The sequence below is a fragment of the Tinamus guttatus genome, unplaced genomic scaffold, assembly GCF_059628265.1.
Source record: "Tinamus guttatus ecotype Peru unplaced genomic scaffold, ASM5962826v1 Tinamus_guttatus_pri_ptg000510l, whole genome shotgun sequence".
Taxonomy (NCBI): domain Eukaryota; kingdom Metazoa; phylum Chordata; class Aves; order Tinamiformes; family Tinamidae; genus Tinamus; species Tinamus guttatus.
This window is the reverse complement of record NW_028289044.1, coordinates 426492-442173: the sequence shown is the minus strand read 5'-3', so window position 1 is coordinate 442173 and position 15682 is coordinate 426492. Positions and strand designations below refer to the sequence as shown.

At 36.7% G+C, this 15682-nt stretch overlaps 1 protein-coding gene across 1 annotated transcript; it reads left to right on the top strand.

Moving 5' to 3' along the window:
* The first annotated feature begins 376 nt into the window (after positions 1 to 376).
* On the top strand, positions 377 to 14643 carry ATP6V1C1 (ATPase H+ transporting V1 subunit C1). Its single transcript, XM_088533629.1, has 12 exons — positions 377 to 576; positions 2699 to 2766; positions 3610 to 3695; positions 4484 to 4578; positions 7907 to 7998; positions 9156 to 9254; positions 9497 to 9565; positions 10517 to 10609; positions 10712 to 10805; positions 11657 to 11754; positions 12839 to 12965; positions 14027 to 14643. Exons 1-12 carry the CDS (start codon positions 445 to 447, stop codon positions 14120 to 14122), a joined length of 1149 nt encoding a protein of 382 aa, XP_088389755.1. The 5' UTR covers positions 377 to 444; the 3' UTR covers positions 14123 to 14643.
* Positions 14644 to 15682: the final 1039 nt, after the last annotated feature.

The following is a 15682-nucleotide window of genomic DNA, read 5'->3' as shown; positions in this document are numbered from 1 at the left end:
TACAATATTTAAAACTTTTTTATAATGTTTATAAGTTTTATAAAGTTTATGTAGTTTAAATATTATAAGAATATTTTCAATTGGATTGTTCACTTACAATCTTTCATGGAACTATAGTTGAAAGATGCTGATATTGCAAACTTATTGCAAATTGCTTTAGCTTGCAAGATGGAGAGCTTAAAAAGCCTCCAACTGTAAAAATGTGATTTGCAAGAAAATGCAAATTTGGAATCATATGATGCTTTTAATAGAGTCTCTGGGTGGCCAGAGCTGCATTCTATGAGTGTGGAAGAGAGAACTTTTTCTTAAGGCAAAGCTTTGAATCCTCAACTAAGAGCAAATTCTCTCTCTCTTTCCTCCCTTCCTCCTCCCAAACTTCCCTCCTTTTCACAGTGTCTTGACTTTATCTTCGGAAATAAAAAGCATCACGATACAGGCAAAAAAATGACAGAGTTTTGGCTGATTTCTGCTCCTGGGGAAAAGACCTGTCAACAGACATGGGAGAAACTACATGCAGCAACAACAAAACATAACAATCTTTCTACAAATTCAAAGTTCAATATTCCAGACTTAAAGGTATGTAAGCCCTGTGCCATGTCTCAAGACACATGTTTCTTTTACATCTTGTTTATTTCTTCACGCTAAAGCTGTAGAGGGTGAATGGTTGAAGATCTTTTAGGGGAAACAGCTGGTTTTCCGAGTATGTGTGGATTTAAAAATGTAATTTTGTCAACATTTTTTTTTTTCTGAAATTCTCAGTTAAAAAATCCTTACTTGCAAGTTTTGAAGGTTCAACAATCTGCATTCTTTCAGCTACTGCAGCAGCTTTTTCTAGGGAAGTAGCTTCTTCGGCCTTTTGGCTAAGACTATGATTTTGTGCTATTAGCTGGAGCAAAAAGTTTTGTAATTCAAAAGCAAATGAAGCCTTGTCATCTGAATGTTCAGATGATTGTCTTTGATTCTTACTTCTGAACTGTCTGCTTCTCCTTTTCTGGCCGAGATGCAGTGAAATGGCTTGATTTAAAACTTTTGTTTTTTTGATAAAACAACTGTTTTCTGTGTCCAGATACAAGATTCTTCTGGCGAAGTAGCTGTTGTTGTCTCCAGCTGAGTGCTTAAGTATGGCCTGCTGAGGAGTTTAAACTATTTCTGTGAGATGGGAAGAAAAGCAAAAATTGAAAGCAATTTCTCTTGGTTAAGTTCTATTATGGACAAGTTAGCAGCTAGTTTATTCCTTAAGAAAAGGTCTATCCTGACAGGAAACTGTCTCGGAACTTGACCTTCATTTAACTTTTGAGAAGTGAAAGCTAGAAGTAAGAGGGGGGGGAAAAGCACAACCTATAGCTGTGTGTGAACAGATTCAGGGGGCACGATGCCTCATTTCTGTCTCCCATGATGAGTGGGCCCAGAGCATGCAGTGCTGTAGGGTGCTTTTAGGGGGCCTTCCAGCTTCAATAATTTACATTTTAGACAGTCCTGAGTTATTTCAAGAGATGTATTGGAGGAGATGAAGAACTGCTACAGCAAACATCAGTCTTTTCCCAAGAGATCCTTGGACCTAAATTGAGATAACTTTAACTGTAGGGTGGCTAGGGTTCTTAGAGTTATAGCTGAAAACTCATGTGGCTCATTAGATTTATAAGCAATTGGTTTTGGTTTTACACTTTCCCAGGACCTAAAATCCTTCCTTAAAATGTGGAGGAGTTAAACATGTTTAAACTTACATGCTATGGTGTGTAGTCTGGGTACCTTGTAAAAGTACTTAATTGAAACTTATTTAAACAGTAATTTACTCTCCAGTGAACAGCAGTCATATTGCTTGGCTATAGAAATGTCATGGGCTTAATGATTTTTGTTCTGTGTCTGCGTTGTTCTTATAAAGTGTCAAGTCAAAGCATTAGTTTCCTTACTCTATATAGGTCAGATGTTGGGGCTTGTAGGCAGGTTTGGTTGTGACAGATGTGACAGAATACAAGTTTTACTAATAGTTCTGGAACAAAAAATTCATAAATCATTCTCCTACGAGTTCTGGACTTTACAGGAACCAGGAATTAGGCCTCTTGTGATGAGAACCTGAAGGCTTGTCTGGTATCCCTTCCTGTCTCAAGGCTAGAGAGAGCAGGAGTCACGCAGATTCATGCAGTGGATGTGTGTGTGAAATGAAGATGCTAGATTTAAAACCCCTAATAGTAATAGTATGTTGGCTAGAGAAAAGTTTCTGGAGAAGGCAAACTAAATATACTCTAGCCTTATTTCATTTTTGGATGCAAAGCATTCCATACTGTTGGTCTGACTGCTGCAGGACTCTTGCATCTTCTGAACTTCCATGTTCTGGTTGTCTCCAGCAATGAAATACTTGATTGCAGGAATCTTGGATACGATCCAAAGCAATAATCAAATCTTGAAGTAAATAACTTGCTGAAAATGCAACCAATATAAAAGTTGTTTTAACCTGTTTTGGGTAGCTGGAATGCAGAACAAGTTGTGCATCAAACTAGAGTGAATTAGATCTAATGCAGTGGAGCTTTAAGGGTATCTTGAGCACATTAAGCATTGTATGACTTACAAATCTGAATTCTTAGCTTTTATGTAGATATGCAAAACTGCCTACTTAGGGGATTTGCTTTTATTGTAATTTGTTTTTATCTTTCTGGGTTTGCATGTAAAATTGCTAATACATTTTGATCTTTCCTTCTAGGTTGGCACACTGGATGTTTTAGTTGGTCTTTCAGATGAGCTGGCTAAACTGGATGCGTTTGTGGAAGGGTAACAGCTTGTTTATACTATTGTGCAAAGTCGCAGAAAAATGACATGATAGTTTTTCACATCACAGTGATACATGGATTATTTTCAATTTTTTGACTTGATAATCCTGTGTAGGAAGTCACGGAATAGATGGGCTTGGAAAGGACCTTTAGAGATCACCTTGTCCAACCATTCTTGCTCAAGCCTGCTAGAGCAGGTTGTCCAAGACCATGTCCAATTGGATTTGTGTATCTCCAAGGTTGAAGGCTGCACAGCCTCCCTCAGCAACCTGCTGGAGTGTTCAACCATCCTCCCAGTAAAGAAGTGTTTTATTATGTTCAGATCAGCAAGATAAGATCTCAGCAAACTCAATTGCTGTTTTTCACTTGTCTTTTTTTTTTCCTACTAAAATCTCTACTCAAAAAAAAAAAAAAAAAAGGAAATCTAAACAACATATGACATCATGAATTAATGAAGGATGATTCTCCGTATAATAATGCTGTATGCTGCCAGATACTGGAGAAAAAAGATAGAGGTGTAGTGGGATTACACCTGAAGCAAACCTTTATTCTCTATAGGTGAGGGAAGTAGCCTCAGCTTGTTGAGAACTGACTACTAGTAAAATTGTAGAGAAGGATTTCAATAAGATTCATGTGTTTTGGAAGTTGGTCGATCTCCTTCATATGCCAAGCTAAATTTTTGTCTTGGAAAACTTAGATTTAAAACAATAAATTCATCATATTTGACCAATCTCTTAATTCTTTTCTGAGGCAATTTCAGATCAGTTTCATTGGTGGTATTTCTCCAGTGGCAGTGTATTTTTGTTTGTTTGTTTTTCTCCTACCTTTATCTTTTGTTTTTCAGTGTTGTCAAGAAGGTGGCCCAGTATATGGGTGATGTTCTAGAAGACAGTAAAGACAAAGTTCAGGAAAATCTCTTGGCTAACGGAGGTAAAGTGTTAATTGCAGTATATACCTCATAAAACTTGCAGAAGGCAAAGCAGTGTTCTTGAAATGTACTTAATGCTGCTTTTCTGTAGGACATTTGAAAGCCTAGTTCAAATACAGAAATACTTTTCCTGCTGATCATTTGCCCTGAAAGAAATGATAGGATTCAGCATCGCAGAAAACCTAAAATCTGAATGTTACGTGTTCACATACAGGAGAAGCCTTTTGATCCTTTAGGGTCATGTTTTGTCATCACTAGTATGCAGTGAAATACAAAGAAAATACTAATTACTGTAAACATTTCTGTGTATTAATCTGCCATCTGCGTAGGTATCGATTAGGCAAATTATGCTGGAATATTCAGTTGCTCCCAGACTGGCACAGAGCATCTTTATAAAGCTAACTGTATTATGGAAGCAACTGCTTATACTAATGTCATTGATATCTAAATCAATTCATTGTTTCCAACAGCAGCTTCATAACATTTCATACCATTCATATTGATGCAAAAGAGACTTATATAAGTTATATAAGAATGTTTGGTCTTCTCAGCATTCTCCAGACATCGTTTGCTTGGTAAGAAGTTTAATTTAGGGTCCACAAATTTCCTGAAACCCCGATCACAGGTAATTTCTGATTTGGTAGCTTGTTTTCAGAATTTTCAAGCAATAGGGTCCATATATGTGAAGGTTCACAAACTTTCTGTTACGTAACTCTTGTGTTTCACTAATCCTAAATGGAGTGTAACGCATCAGTTTTGTCGTTCTTAAAATCCTTCTTTAATATTACAGTTGACTTGGTCACCTATATAACAAGATTCCAGTGGGATATGGCCAAATATCCAATCAAGCAATCTTTGAAGAATATATCAGAAATTATTGCAAAGGTAAGAAAACTTCTTTTATAAGACTTTATTTCTTGAACCTGAGGTATTTATGCACAAAAACTGATACTCAGAGATTTTCATCTATTTTTCTTAGCTCTTTCTAAGGTAACAATAGCAGCGAACATGGTAGTAGCATATGTTCTGGTAACCAAACAAATGATTTGAAGTAAAGATGGATTCAAAGACTGCTCCCTGAAGGCTATAATCGGTCTTTGCTGGTTTTGTTTCTTATGTTTACTAGGTTAAACTGAAGAACAACTAGTAAAATATGTCCCTTGCATCTGGATTCTGCTGTATTGGTTTTCCATTTGCCTGATGCTCTAACATCGCAGGCTATTGACAGTGAAATTGCGCAGAATTTATTTCTCTTCAAAAAGCTATAGCAGTCAGCTGTGAAGGGAAAAATAAGTTTTTAATGCAAGTTATAATACAAGCTCATCTCCAATTTTGTGGGTTCCCCTTCCTTTTGGTAAAATGGGTGCAAACCTTGTAAAGTATTTCTCACCTTGGGGACTTCATTTGGCTTGTGCCTGCTGTGAGTATAGGTTGGGTCTGGAACGCTGAATGTATTTAAATAACGAAATAGTTCTTGGTAAGCTACCCTTGCTTTAATGTCTTGAAAGCTTTTTTTTTTTTTTTTCTGTTTTCTGTGAACTGCCAACTTGTCTTAGAATAATTTGCATTAATAAATAGATAACCTGTGCTCAGAGTATCTATAGATACCATCTTTGGTGGCAGATATGTGGAAGCTATACTCAGGAAGGAGAGCATTATTGTTGGCAGGGTAAATGCTTTGCAATAATTGTAGGTTTTCCAGCTGTTTGTTTATGTCCTGAAAATATTAGTTTAAAAACTACGCAGAAACTTCAAAATCCTAATAATATGTTATGTAGCTGACTGAACAGGTAACTGTAACGTAATTATTCTTGATATGTTCGTTGGGAATATCACCATGCCTTGAATTTACTCTTGGAATTTTTCCTTAACTTTCTGGAAAATATCTGCCATACGGAGTTCTATTGAAGGAATAATGACTGAATTACAATGCTCTTAAGATTGGTATCATAAAAATATTCTGCAGATCTACAGTAAGTAAAATAAAAGATTGAAGTCCATAAGCTTTTAGAATAAAGTATTGGTGAAGCATTCAACTTTTTAGAGCAGCTGCTTGGCAGATACAGGAATGCAGTTTTAATGCTCTGGTGCACAGTTCTGGAGAACTGTGGAAAAAGGGGGACAGGGCATAAGACAGGCTGATGTCATTTCCACAAGTGTTATCAAGGAAGGGATCCTTTAAAAATTTGTTAAGGTTGACCTTGAATTTTGAGTGAAGTTAGTGAATAAAGAAAATATTTGCCTATTTTTTTCTCTAACTATTGTAAAGTACCTGTTTTTCATAGTATAGGTCTTATTTTGATAGCAATGTAAGTTTGTTGAGAAAGCAACAAAGAACATAAGAGGGATTTACATTTCTATTTTACCAAAACGTTGTCAAGGTTTCAGTGTGTGTTATTCTTAGTCCTACGCTTTGCTAGAATCATCTAGCAAACCTGCACTGTAATGTAAATAACTGGCTTGCATATATCTTTATTACTTTACATATTACTTTAATTTGGGTACCTCAGGAAATCTTTAGTTAATATACTAAAATGCTGAGAAATGGGTTTAGTAGAAATTCCAGGGTTAATGATTCTCTTGACTATTTCTCTGCAGGTTTTGCTACCCAGCTGACCTAAGCTCTTCCTGCTTGAGTCAAGTGATCTTAGGTGTTACCATAAACATAGGCACTGTGTTGCTGAGTGACACAGCTTCTGAGAGAGATTTATTATGTAGAAATAAAATCATATCTTGTTTCCCAAACTCTTTTTAGTGCACTGAAATATTGTATCAAAACAAAAAGAGGTTTTGTCAGCAGTTTAGATCCAAAGAAAGAGCAAGGCTGCCAACTTAGCGTTCAAATATTTGCTACTGGTTTGTTAGTTCTTTCTTGGTGGTGGGTTTTACGTTTATATGCATGTACCTATATTGAAGCAAGGAAGGAGAGAATATTATGATTATATGTTACGGTGCCAGAATAATGTTGTACAGAGTTCTTTTAAGTTATCCAGCTAAGCATTGATTTTTGAAGTATTTCCTTGTACAGTGTATAGGGTACAAGATGACAAGCTGATTGGGTATTTAAGACCTGTTCTAATAGCTTAATTGATTGTGTTGCTTTAAGTTGCCACCAAGATGTCTAATGGAGAATACATTTTTTTGGTAATCATGCCCAAAGAATCCTGGAGGACATGTTTGAGAAGGAGACTTATCTGAGCAGGAGCCACAAGCAGAACTGGCAAGTCTAAGAAGTAAAATAGCTGGAACTTTGAAACTTACAGCAAAGTTCTAGCTATTTTACTGTATTCCAATTTTAATGTCACTGGTAATCTTCAGTTATCTTTGAGACTTTGATATCAAAGATGATGGAAAGCTACCAATGACATTAAAGTATGACTGTATTCTAATTTTAATAGATAAATATATTTATAGTCTGAAATAAGTTGGATTTAAGTTTGAAATGCTATCTGACTACCCTGTGGACAACCCTCTGTAACTTCAGCCACTCCAAAATATTTCTATAAATCTTTAGAAAATGAAGAAAGTTCCTATAAAACAAGTTTTGTTTTGTAATTGTAAGTCACTGCAAATGAAAAACACCTGCATAAAGGAAGACTTTGTGAAAAGGATTGGTGATGCAATTATTGCATTTTTATTTGAAAATATGCAAAAGGAGGAATAGCTCTGATGTTTAGAAAAATTGTCATAAAATAAATGTATTAGTACCTAGAATTGTAAATAGTAACAGCCATGGGAGTCAGACAGCTAATGCATTTAGCTGACATTCCATCTTTCAGATTGCCAAGGCCATTCATCTTAATGAAGGCTGCAAGAAAAATGTGCAGTAGGCAAACAGGATGCAAAATTGTCTCCTCTTAAGTTACAGTTGATGAAAAGCAATAATGCTTTGGGTTACTTAGATAATTCTTGATTAGTTTATCATCACTTTTATTACTGAAACTCTGAGGAGGGGAAAAGGATAATTAGAAAAAACGAGGTAAATCTGGAGCAAATGATGCTGGGTGCTCACAGGTATCGTTTTGTCGTAATGGGGAATAACAGCTCTTGTCAGCTGAGCTGGAGTGTGGTGGCTTCGAGCTGGTAGAGTAACGATCAGCTGGGTGCTGTAGCATCTCCAGATCTAAGCTTTAAAGTTACGAAATCCTTCAAAATTACGAAATCCTTTAGAAGCCATTTCAGTTCTCTAGACGCTATTCCTTTTATCTTGCAGGGAGTAAACCAGATTGATAACGACCTGAAAGCCAGAGCCTCTGCTTACAATAACCTCAAGGGCAACCTTCAGAATCTGGAAAGAAAGAACGCGTAAGTAAAGTATGCCTGCTAATGCACGCCTGGAAAGCGAGTCGTAGGTCAATATATACCCACTCTGGGCTTAGGATGTCCTTTTTTTTTGAGGTGTTTATCAATTTTGAATAACAGCTATCTTAAAAGAACGTTTATTTACAGTTAGTTTGCCTGGCTCATTTTTGATTGGTAAGTGGTTGTGAAATGCACTATAATATATACAAATAGTACAAGTTGTTGAAATTTTTGAGATAAACTTGTTGTTTATATGGCATGTAGCACTGCCACTTAGGTGCCTGGCTAAACAAGGAATTTTTCTCTTATGTTGTGTGTGCTTTAAGTATCTCTCTGTTAGTGCCTTTTGTCACATAAGTACTCTGTCCCCCAAAATTAACCATCAGAAAGATAGCTCTTGCCTGCGTGCAGGTAATGATAAATTAACAAGAACTGCATGCTGTCTTGTCATTACATTGAACGAGCTGAAATAAACTGGGGCACAGTAGTTCTGTAGATCTTCTATGGTTGTCAAATTTGACTCAGTCCTACCATGCTCTAGATGTCTCTGCTTGAGCAGGGGGGTTGGACTAGATGATCTCTAGAGGTCCCTTCCAACCTCTCAAGATGTCCCTTCCTCTGATTCTGTGGTTATAGTTATGGTAAAAGCCTGCTGGGTACGATTCAGATATATGGTTCAGCAAAAGACAGCTATTTTGAGTGGGCTAAAACTTACTTGTATATCAGTATTGTATGTTGTAATCAGCTAAAGCCCATTAAATCTTTTAAGTTTTAATCCTTTGTGGTTACTGGGCAATGTGAGACTGAATTTTCACTGCAGTGCTGTAGGTTTGGATGAGCTTGATTGTACCTGAGGTTTCATATACTAGAGTTGAATGAAATTTAATGGTTCTTTGTGTTCTTAAATTACTCTAAAAGAGCTTGGTTTCTTAAGTCTGGTATTGGGAACATGGAAATAAATGTTTTGCTGTATTGTGCAGCAGTGTAGTTACTGAAGAAACTTGCAGTGACTTTAAGCAGTAAGTTAAAGTGTGCATAGGAGAATTTTTTGCTCTGCATAACAGTCAATACTTAAGTTTATACTAACTAAACACTAAAGCTGTTGTTCAGACCAGTTCAAATCTTAAGCATGTATTTACCCTGCCTCCGTTTCTCTGCAGGGGAAGCTTGCTAACCAGAAGTCTTGCTGATATTGTGAAGAAGGAGGACTTTGTACTCGATTCTGAATATTTGGTCACATTATTAGTGGTTGTACCAAAGTAAGTTTGTTGCATTGTCTTAAGAGAATAAAATAATAAATCTAAATCCAATAATAGATCCCACAGTCCTATGCTCTTGTAAGAAAGGACATCTAAATTTGTTTGGGGTTTCCCTGTGTGAACTAACACAGACTTTTTGATGCTAAGCAGTAGCAAATAAGCCTATGCATGTATCTTCTCTTTTTGCACAAGAACTTTATTATCATAGTACTAAAAATCTGACCATAACCTGTGTTTTCTAGGTCAAATTATAATGACTGGGTTAAGCAGTATGAAACACTAGCAGAGATGGTTGTACCACGTTCCAGCAAGTAAGTCGTCAAATGCTAAATTGCATATTGGTCTGCATATATCTTCATAAGCATTTTTTTTTCACTTGTAATGGCTTATTTTTAAAGAATAGTCTAAAACCTGACAGAAACTTTAGCTTTATCTGAGTCAAGCTTGACTTTGCTGTACTTGAGATACTTTCAAAGGATCTCTAATTCTAGATATCAAACTTGTTTGTGTGGGAAGAACAAGGTTATTCTAGCAAGAACTGAAGAGCAAGGTTAGTCTAGACTAGGTGCATTCAGGCAAGTGGTTTCATCCAGGATCAGGTGTGTTCAGCTTCATGCTAACACACAATGATGTGTGACGTGGGTGACCATGAACAGGGCTGCCCTTTTGTAAGGTTTATGCCAGTGCCCAGAGGATTTGAAAAAAGTGACAATTACTGGGAAACCATGACCTAAATGTAGTGTAAGAAGTTACTTGTTAAAATCTTGCATTGTGCTGCTTCTGAAGACCATGCAACATTGAATTCACCAAAGTGAATTCTTAAAGTAAGCAGTATAGTTCTGAAGTATAACAATAATAATCTCAGAATCTTCCTTAAAGCATAGGTTAATTTTTGCTTGCAAACCCTGTCCTTTTAAATTCTTTTTTCACTTAAATAATGTAGTCTCAATACTTCAGAGTTCAAACAGCTTTAGAGCCTTCTCTTGCAAAATAATTTTAATTTGCAGAAATATCTACACTTGTATGAAATGTTTCTACTTATTGGGCTGACTATTGAATATGAAATGTCAACTACCATTCTTTAAGGGAGTAATTCAGAGTGGTTGCCAAAGCTTTCCGTTACAAGGTGTTTAATTTTGGCTCATATAATTATCTATATTTATATTCCTGCCTAAGTGGCAATAAAGAAAAACTTCAGCTATTGTATTTCAGATCTGTTGTGACTTGAACCATATTCATTCTGACGCTTTTTTTCCCCTCAGTGTCCTCTTTGAGGATCAAGACAGTTACCTTTGTAATGTCACCTTGTTCAGGAAGGCAGTGGATGACTTCAAGCATAAAGCCAGAGAATATAAGTAAGGCTTATTTCGTGTGTGTTTGCATACATGTATGTTCTATGTCTCATACTTTGAAGGATCTCTAGATAGCCACTTGTGATTTTATTCCTCCAAATGCAGATTTATGGTCCGTGACTTCCAGTATAACGAAGAAGAGATGAAAGCTGATAAAGAAGAAATGAATAGACTGTCGACTGACAAGAAGAAACAGTTTGTAAGTCTCTATAAACTAGTTGTTATAGAAACCTGAGGTTTTTCAAGCACAAAGTAGTCATAACTCGGACCAGAAATTGTCAGCAAGATGCACTAATTTAATGCATTTTTAATTTGGGCTGGAGTTGGACATGTTTGTGGAAGTGAAGTTTATACTTTAGTACATTTAAATCTTCAAATATGATCGTTTCTGTTTAAGATGTGTGCTCAAACCTCTGGCTTAAGAGCTTGTTTAGAATGGTCTAGACTTGACCAGTTAGGAGATGCATTAGCAATTCTGGGTTACCTGGACACAGGAGAATTTGGAGAGAAATCCAAGTTTTGCCTGGTATTTCTAAACAGGCCATTGCCATAGGCCTGTTGGGCTCTGAGCTGGCTGCTTGAGGCTGCATCCTGAGTCATGAACTTGTGCTTCTGAGAAAGCGTTGGTGGGGTGACACAGCAGAGCCAGCCTGCAACCCCCATCATCTGCTCTGCAATAACTGAGACTCTGGTGGCACATGTGCTCCTACCTTCAGTGAATCAAACACTGAAATTACAGCTGATCGTGTATGAAATTTGAAAATAGACAAGCATTTGAAAACACTAGTGAGTTATTGTCACAATGGCTCTTAGTGCAGTCGACCCCCAACAAGTGGGACAGTGAATGCAAGATGAGAAATAGTGTAAAACTTCTCTGTATTGAAACACCTTGAGCCATTTTGTCCATAGCCGTGTCCATAGCTGTGCTTTTAAGTTGTCTTCATATGGTGATAAACATATTGAGTATCTGCTTAAACATATTTAATAGCCTGAATCTTTTTCTGAAGTTACTGAGGTAAAGATTTTATCTCTTTCTCTTCCCTTCCCCAGGGGCCTCTGGTTCGGTGGCTGAAAGTCAATTTCAGTGAAGCTTTCATTGCATGGATTCATGTAAAAGCATTACGAGTTTTTGTTGAATCTGTTCTAAGGTAAGAACCAGAGAGCTGAATGGCACTTTCATTCCTAAACCTTATAATAAGTTACATGTATCTTGGGCTTGCCCAACTTGAGGTGTGTGAACGCCAGTCACCTGGGCAGGAGAGGACAAGAGGTGGGGCAGCAAGAACAGCTGGTCACGTAGCTCTCTGCCAGTTGTGCAACCTGAGCAAAGTAGCTGAGAAACCTATGAGGTAGATAACTTTCTATCTTGCACTGTGGACATATTTTTTTCCCAGTGCTTTAGGAATGAAGGACTCATCAGTGTATTCTTCTGATTCCTGACTTACTCAAAAATGAGCAGCTTATAATTAAAAAGTTTTCTATTTTTGTGAGAACACTGAATATTTCAGAGTGAATTTGACTAATACAGCTTGAAATGCTAATACACAGCAGTTCTTGTTCAGGATCCTCACTGTAAAATTTCTGTGTCTTTTTTCTTCCCACAGAAGAAAGAGCCAGAAATACTGCTAGTAAGCTTGCGGGGGGGTAAAAAAAAAAAAAAAAAAGGCTCTAGTGATTCTGCTAAATGAATGACTTGTTTTTCAGAGCAGACTCTACTTCAGCTTGGGGTAGTCAAAACGCTTAGGGTTTTGAGGGGCTTTGTGGTTTGTTTCTTTTTGTGTGTGTGTGTTAATTTTAGTAAGGATTATCTTAGAAAAGGAGACAATTGGGAGAAAATCACATAGCTACAGATAAGTAGATATTACAGATATATTACAGATTTATTTGGGGAGGAACTTGAGTAAGGAAGGCAGTTAGACTTGATTTGGGTCTAGAAAGGAAGATTTCAGTAGAGACTAGATGTCAACCAAGTGACATAAGCCAAAATTTACAATTAAACTAATATGAATACTCAAAACTTAGTCTGTAGAAGAAAATATATCTTTTTTTTTCATAGAAAAAGTTCTGTTTTGTTGGTCATACAGAATGGTCTTTGGCAGGGGACGCAGAAGGTGCAGAATTTCCTCTTCACATATAGGATGCTTTCTCAAAAAGGAATAAGATTTTCTACTTCTAAAAGTTAAGTTAATCTAATTTTAGCATTTTTCAGAGTTTTCTGCTTGATTTCCTCAGGTATGGTTTGCCAGTTAACTTTCAGGCAATGCTCCTTCAGCCTAATAAGAAAACAATGAAAAAACTGAGGGAGGTTTTGTATGACTTATACAAGCACCTTGACAGCAGTGCAGCAGCTATCATTGATGTAAGTAATTTTTTTAACTGCTACTCCTACTTAATAAGTTTAACTTTTTTAAACAAAAGAAGTTCATTTAGCTACGTTAAAAAGCGACGCCTCTCCATATTCTCCCTCATTCCCTCTCCATCAATCCCTCCCAGGACAAAAAATTATAATTCTCCTAACAAAAATGCAACTCCTATTTTCCTTTTTTTTTTTTTTTTCTTTTGAAAGGAGGTGCATTTTTTTTGAAACCAGTGCACTTGAAGAGCTATCTGATGTAGACTCATAGAGTCATTATGGTTGGAAAAGACATTCAAGATCATTGAGTCCAACTGTAAAAGTCCTGTGTTATTTCTTGAACACATTTTTTTTAGAGCAGGAAGAATACTAAAAAAATTATTTTTCAGTCAGAGAGAGCAGTGGCATTAAAATACTAACTTTTTTTTTGGTAGTGTTGCTGGCCTTGGTTTTGATTAACTTCATTGTTCTTTTCTGCTGAAGATGAAGTCATGTAGAGGTGTCAGATTCTCATGCTCAAAAGTGGTTTGTAGGGAGGCTTATTCTACTGCATTTGTTCTGTATTGAAAAGCAGTGCTTTTCATAGTTAAAAATTAACCAAAAAAAGTGAGTTCAACTGAATAAAATAATTGTTTTTTCTCCAAAGTACTTCAGTGCTGCTTTGGGCTAGGGATTTGATAAATAAGGTGAAAATTAAAGATGCTGAATTTCATCCAACTTCCAGCATCATTCAAGCACCCCATAACATGGGTCTCAAACCTGCTGTGTTTGGAAGCAGTCAAACACTGTAGTGTTTGTTTTGCTTCCAGTTAGTGGCAGTTATGTTGACAGCAACAGAGCCATCTACATTTTGAAAAGGATTTGCATTTCAGTTTGGAAAGCATTGTTACCCTTTCCTTCCAAGTTCAGATTTTTTTTTTCCTATTGTTTAAATAGTCACTTGAACATGGAAATTTAAGCTTGAAGTTTTGCCTAACCTATTTGCTTCTCAAACATCTAAATCTTTCACGTGCTTCTGAGTAAGTCTGAACTGTAAAAACATAACTGATTTCAAAACTCTCTTGCAGGCAACTATGGATATCCCTGGCTTAAACCTCAGTCAACAGGAATATTACCCGTATGTGTACTACAAGATCGATTGCAATTTGCTGGAATTCAAGTAAAAAAATTCCCTAACATGACAATCCTCTCAGTGTTGGTGTAAACAAACAGAAGTGAGGTTGAAGTACAGTAAAACTTTTAACATTCTGCTAACACTCCTATGCTTGCTTCTTCTGTTAGGTGAATTTTGCCCACTATGGTCCATCTCTAGACATTTTCTTTCTAAGGAAAGTGTAGGTAAACTGCTTTTAACCAATTATGTCTGTAAATGTATATTGAGGGAATTGAAGTATTTATAAACAGAGTCATTTATTTAAGGAAAAAGTCATTCCTCTTTCATATGGTGAAGTGTGTTAATTCCATTTACCATTGTTTATATAAAAATTGTTTACAAAAGAATAGTGTAAATGTTTATGGCCATTTTGTTCATTTGATTCAGTGGATGCAATTGTGTTAACATTGTTGAACTGTGATGTAAAGTATGTAAAATGGTATGAAATTGTGTTTTCTGAATGTTTTAAAATTACAATCAAAGCACTATAACCACAGGAAAAATAAAAATACCTGTGCAAATGTGTCACTACTTATTGTGTGATATTTAGCTGTGGATGCTCTGTCTAAACTTTATCAACTGATGAAATATTAAAAATCTGTGCTGTATCCTGCATATCATGATACAGATATGCAGGTATTTTTTCACAGAACTGTGCAGAAAATACTCAAGTACATGTTGCTTGGCTCTCATCAGATGAATATGCATGTGTATGTCATGTTTATCTCCTTCACGACTCCTAAGAAGTTTAATAATTATTTATTGGGAAGAGGAATAGTCTTGACAAGCTAGTCCCATCAGGGATTGTTTTGATGTTCTTCGTAGCTCTTGATCTACACTGTTGACACCTGGAAGCAATGGGTCTAGATGCCTCCCCCCTTTTGTGTGGCATCCTCTCTGCTGTACACGGCCACTAACAGCTTCCTTTTAATGTGTATGGAGAAGGGATTAGTGTAGTAGCTACTACAGCTACTGCCACTCTACTGTGTAGCACAGTTGCTAAATAGGCAGTAAGGACTTCACTTAAAGCCAACCTCTATAAAGACTGAAACTGGGAATTAATATTAGAAGTACTGTAGCTATTTTTTCATCTAATTTAATTCTTAACTGGAAAGACCGGCAGTATAGGAACTTATCTGTAGAAACCCTCACGCTTAATCAGAAATACTTTAAGGAATTTTGTTAACTTGGATATGCAAAGGGTTGAACTTTGAAATGTTCTGTCTTTGCAGCAGAAAGGGCCACTTCTGAGCACAGAAGTTGTATCTGCCACTTGGTGGCTGGGTTTGAGAACCGGGGTTCTAGAGTCTCAGAAAGAAAATGAAACATGAAACAATAGGCACTGAAAAGCACCTCATCCTGAACTGAACTTGTCTCTGCTCCTCACCAACTGTTTTAATTTAGTGTTTCTAGAGTTAGTGGGAACAAGTGCTGTGTAAAGGCTGGCAAGGGCAGTAAGGAAGGGCCTGGCTGCGGCCTGCAAGTCTCACGTTGCTCAAGCAGCAGCACTGGCCTCCTGCCCCATGAAGAAGCCTTGGGGCAGGGATGTAAGAAGCCCTCCAGGTTTAGG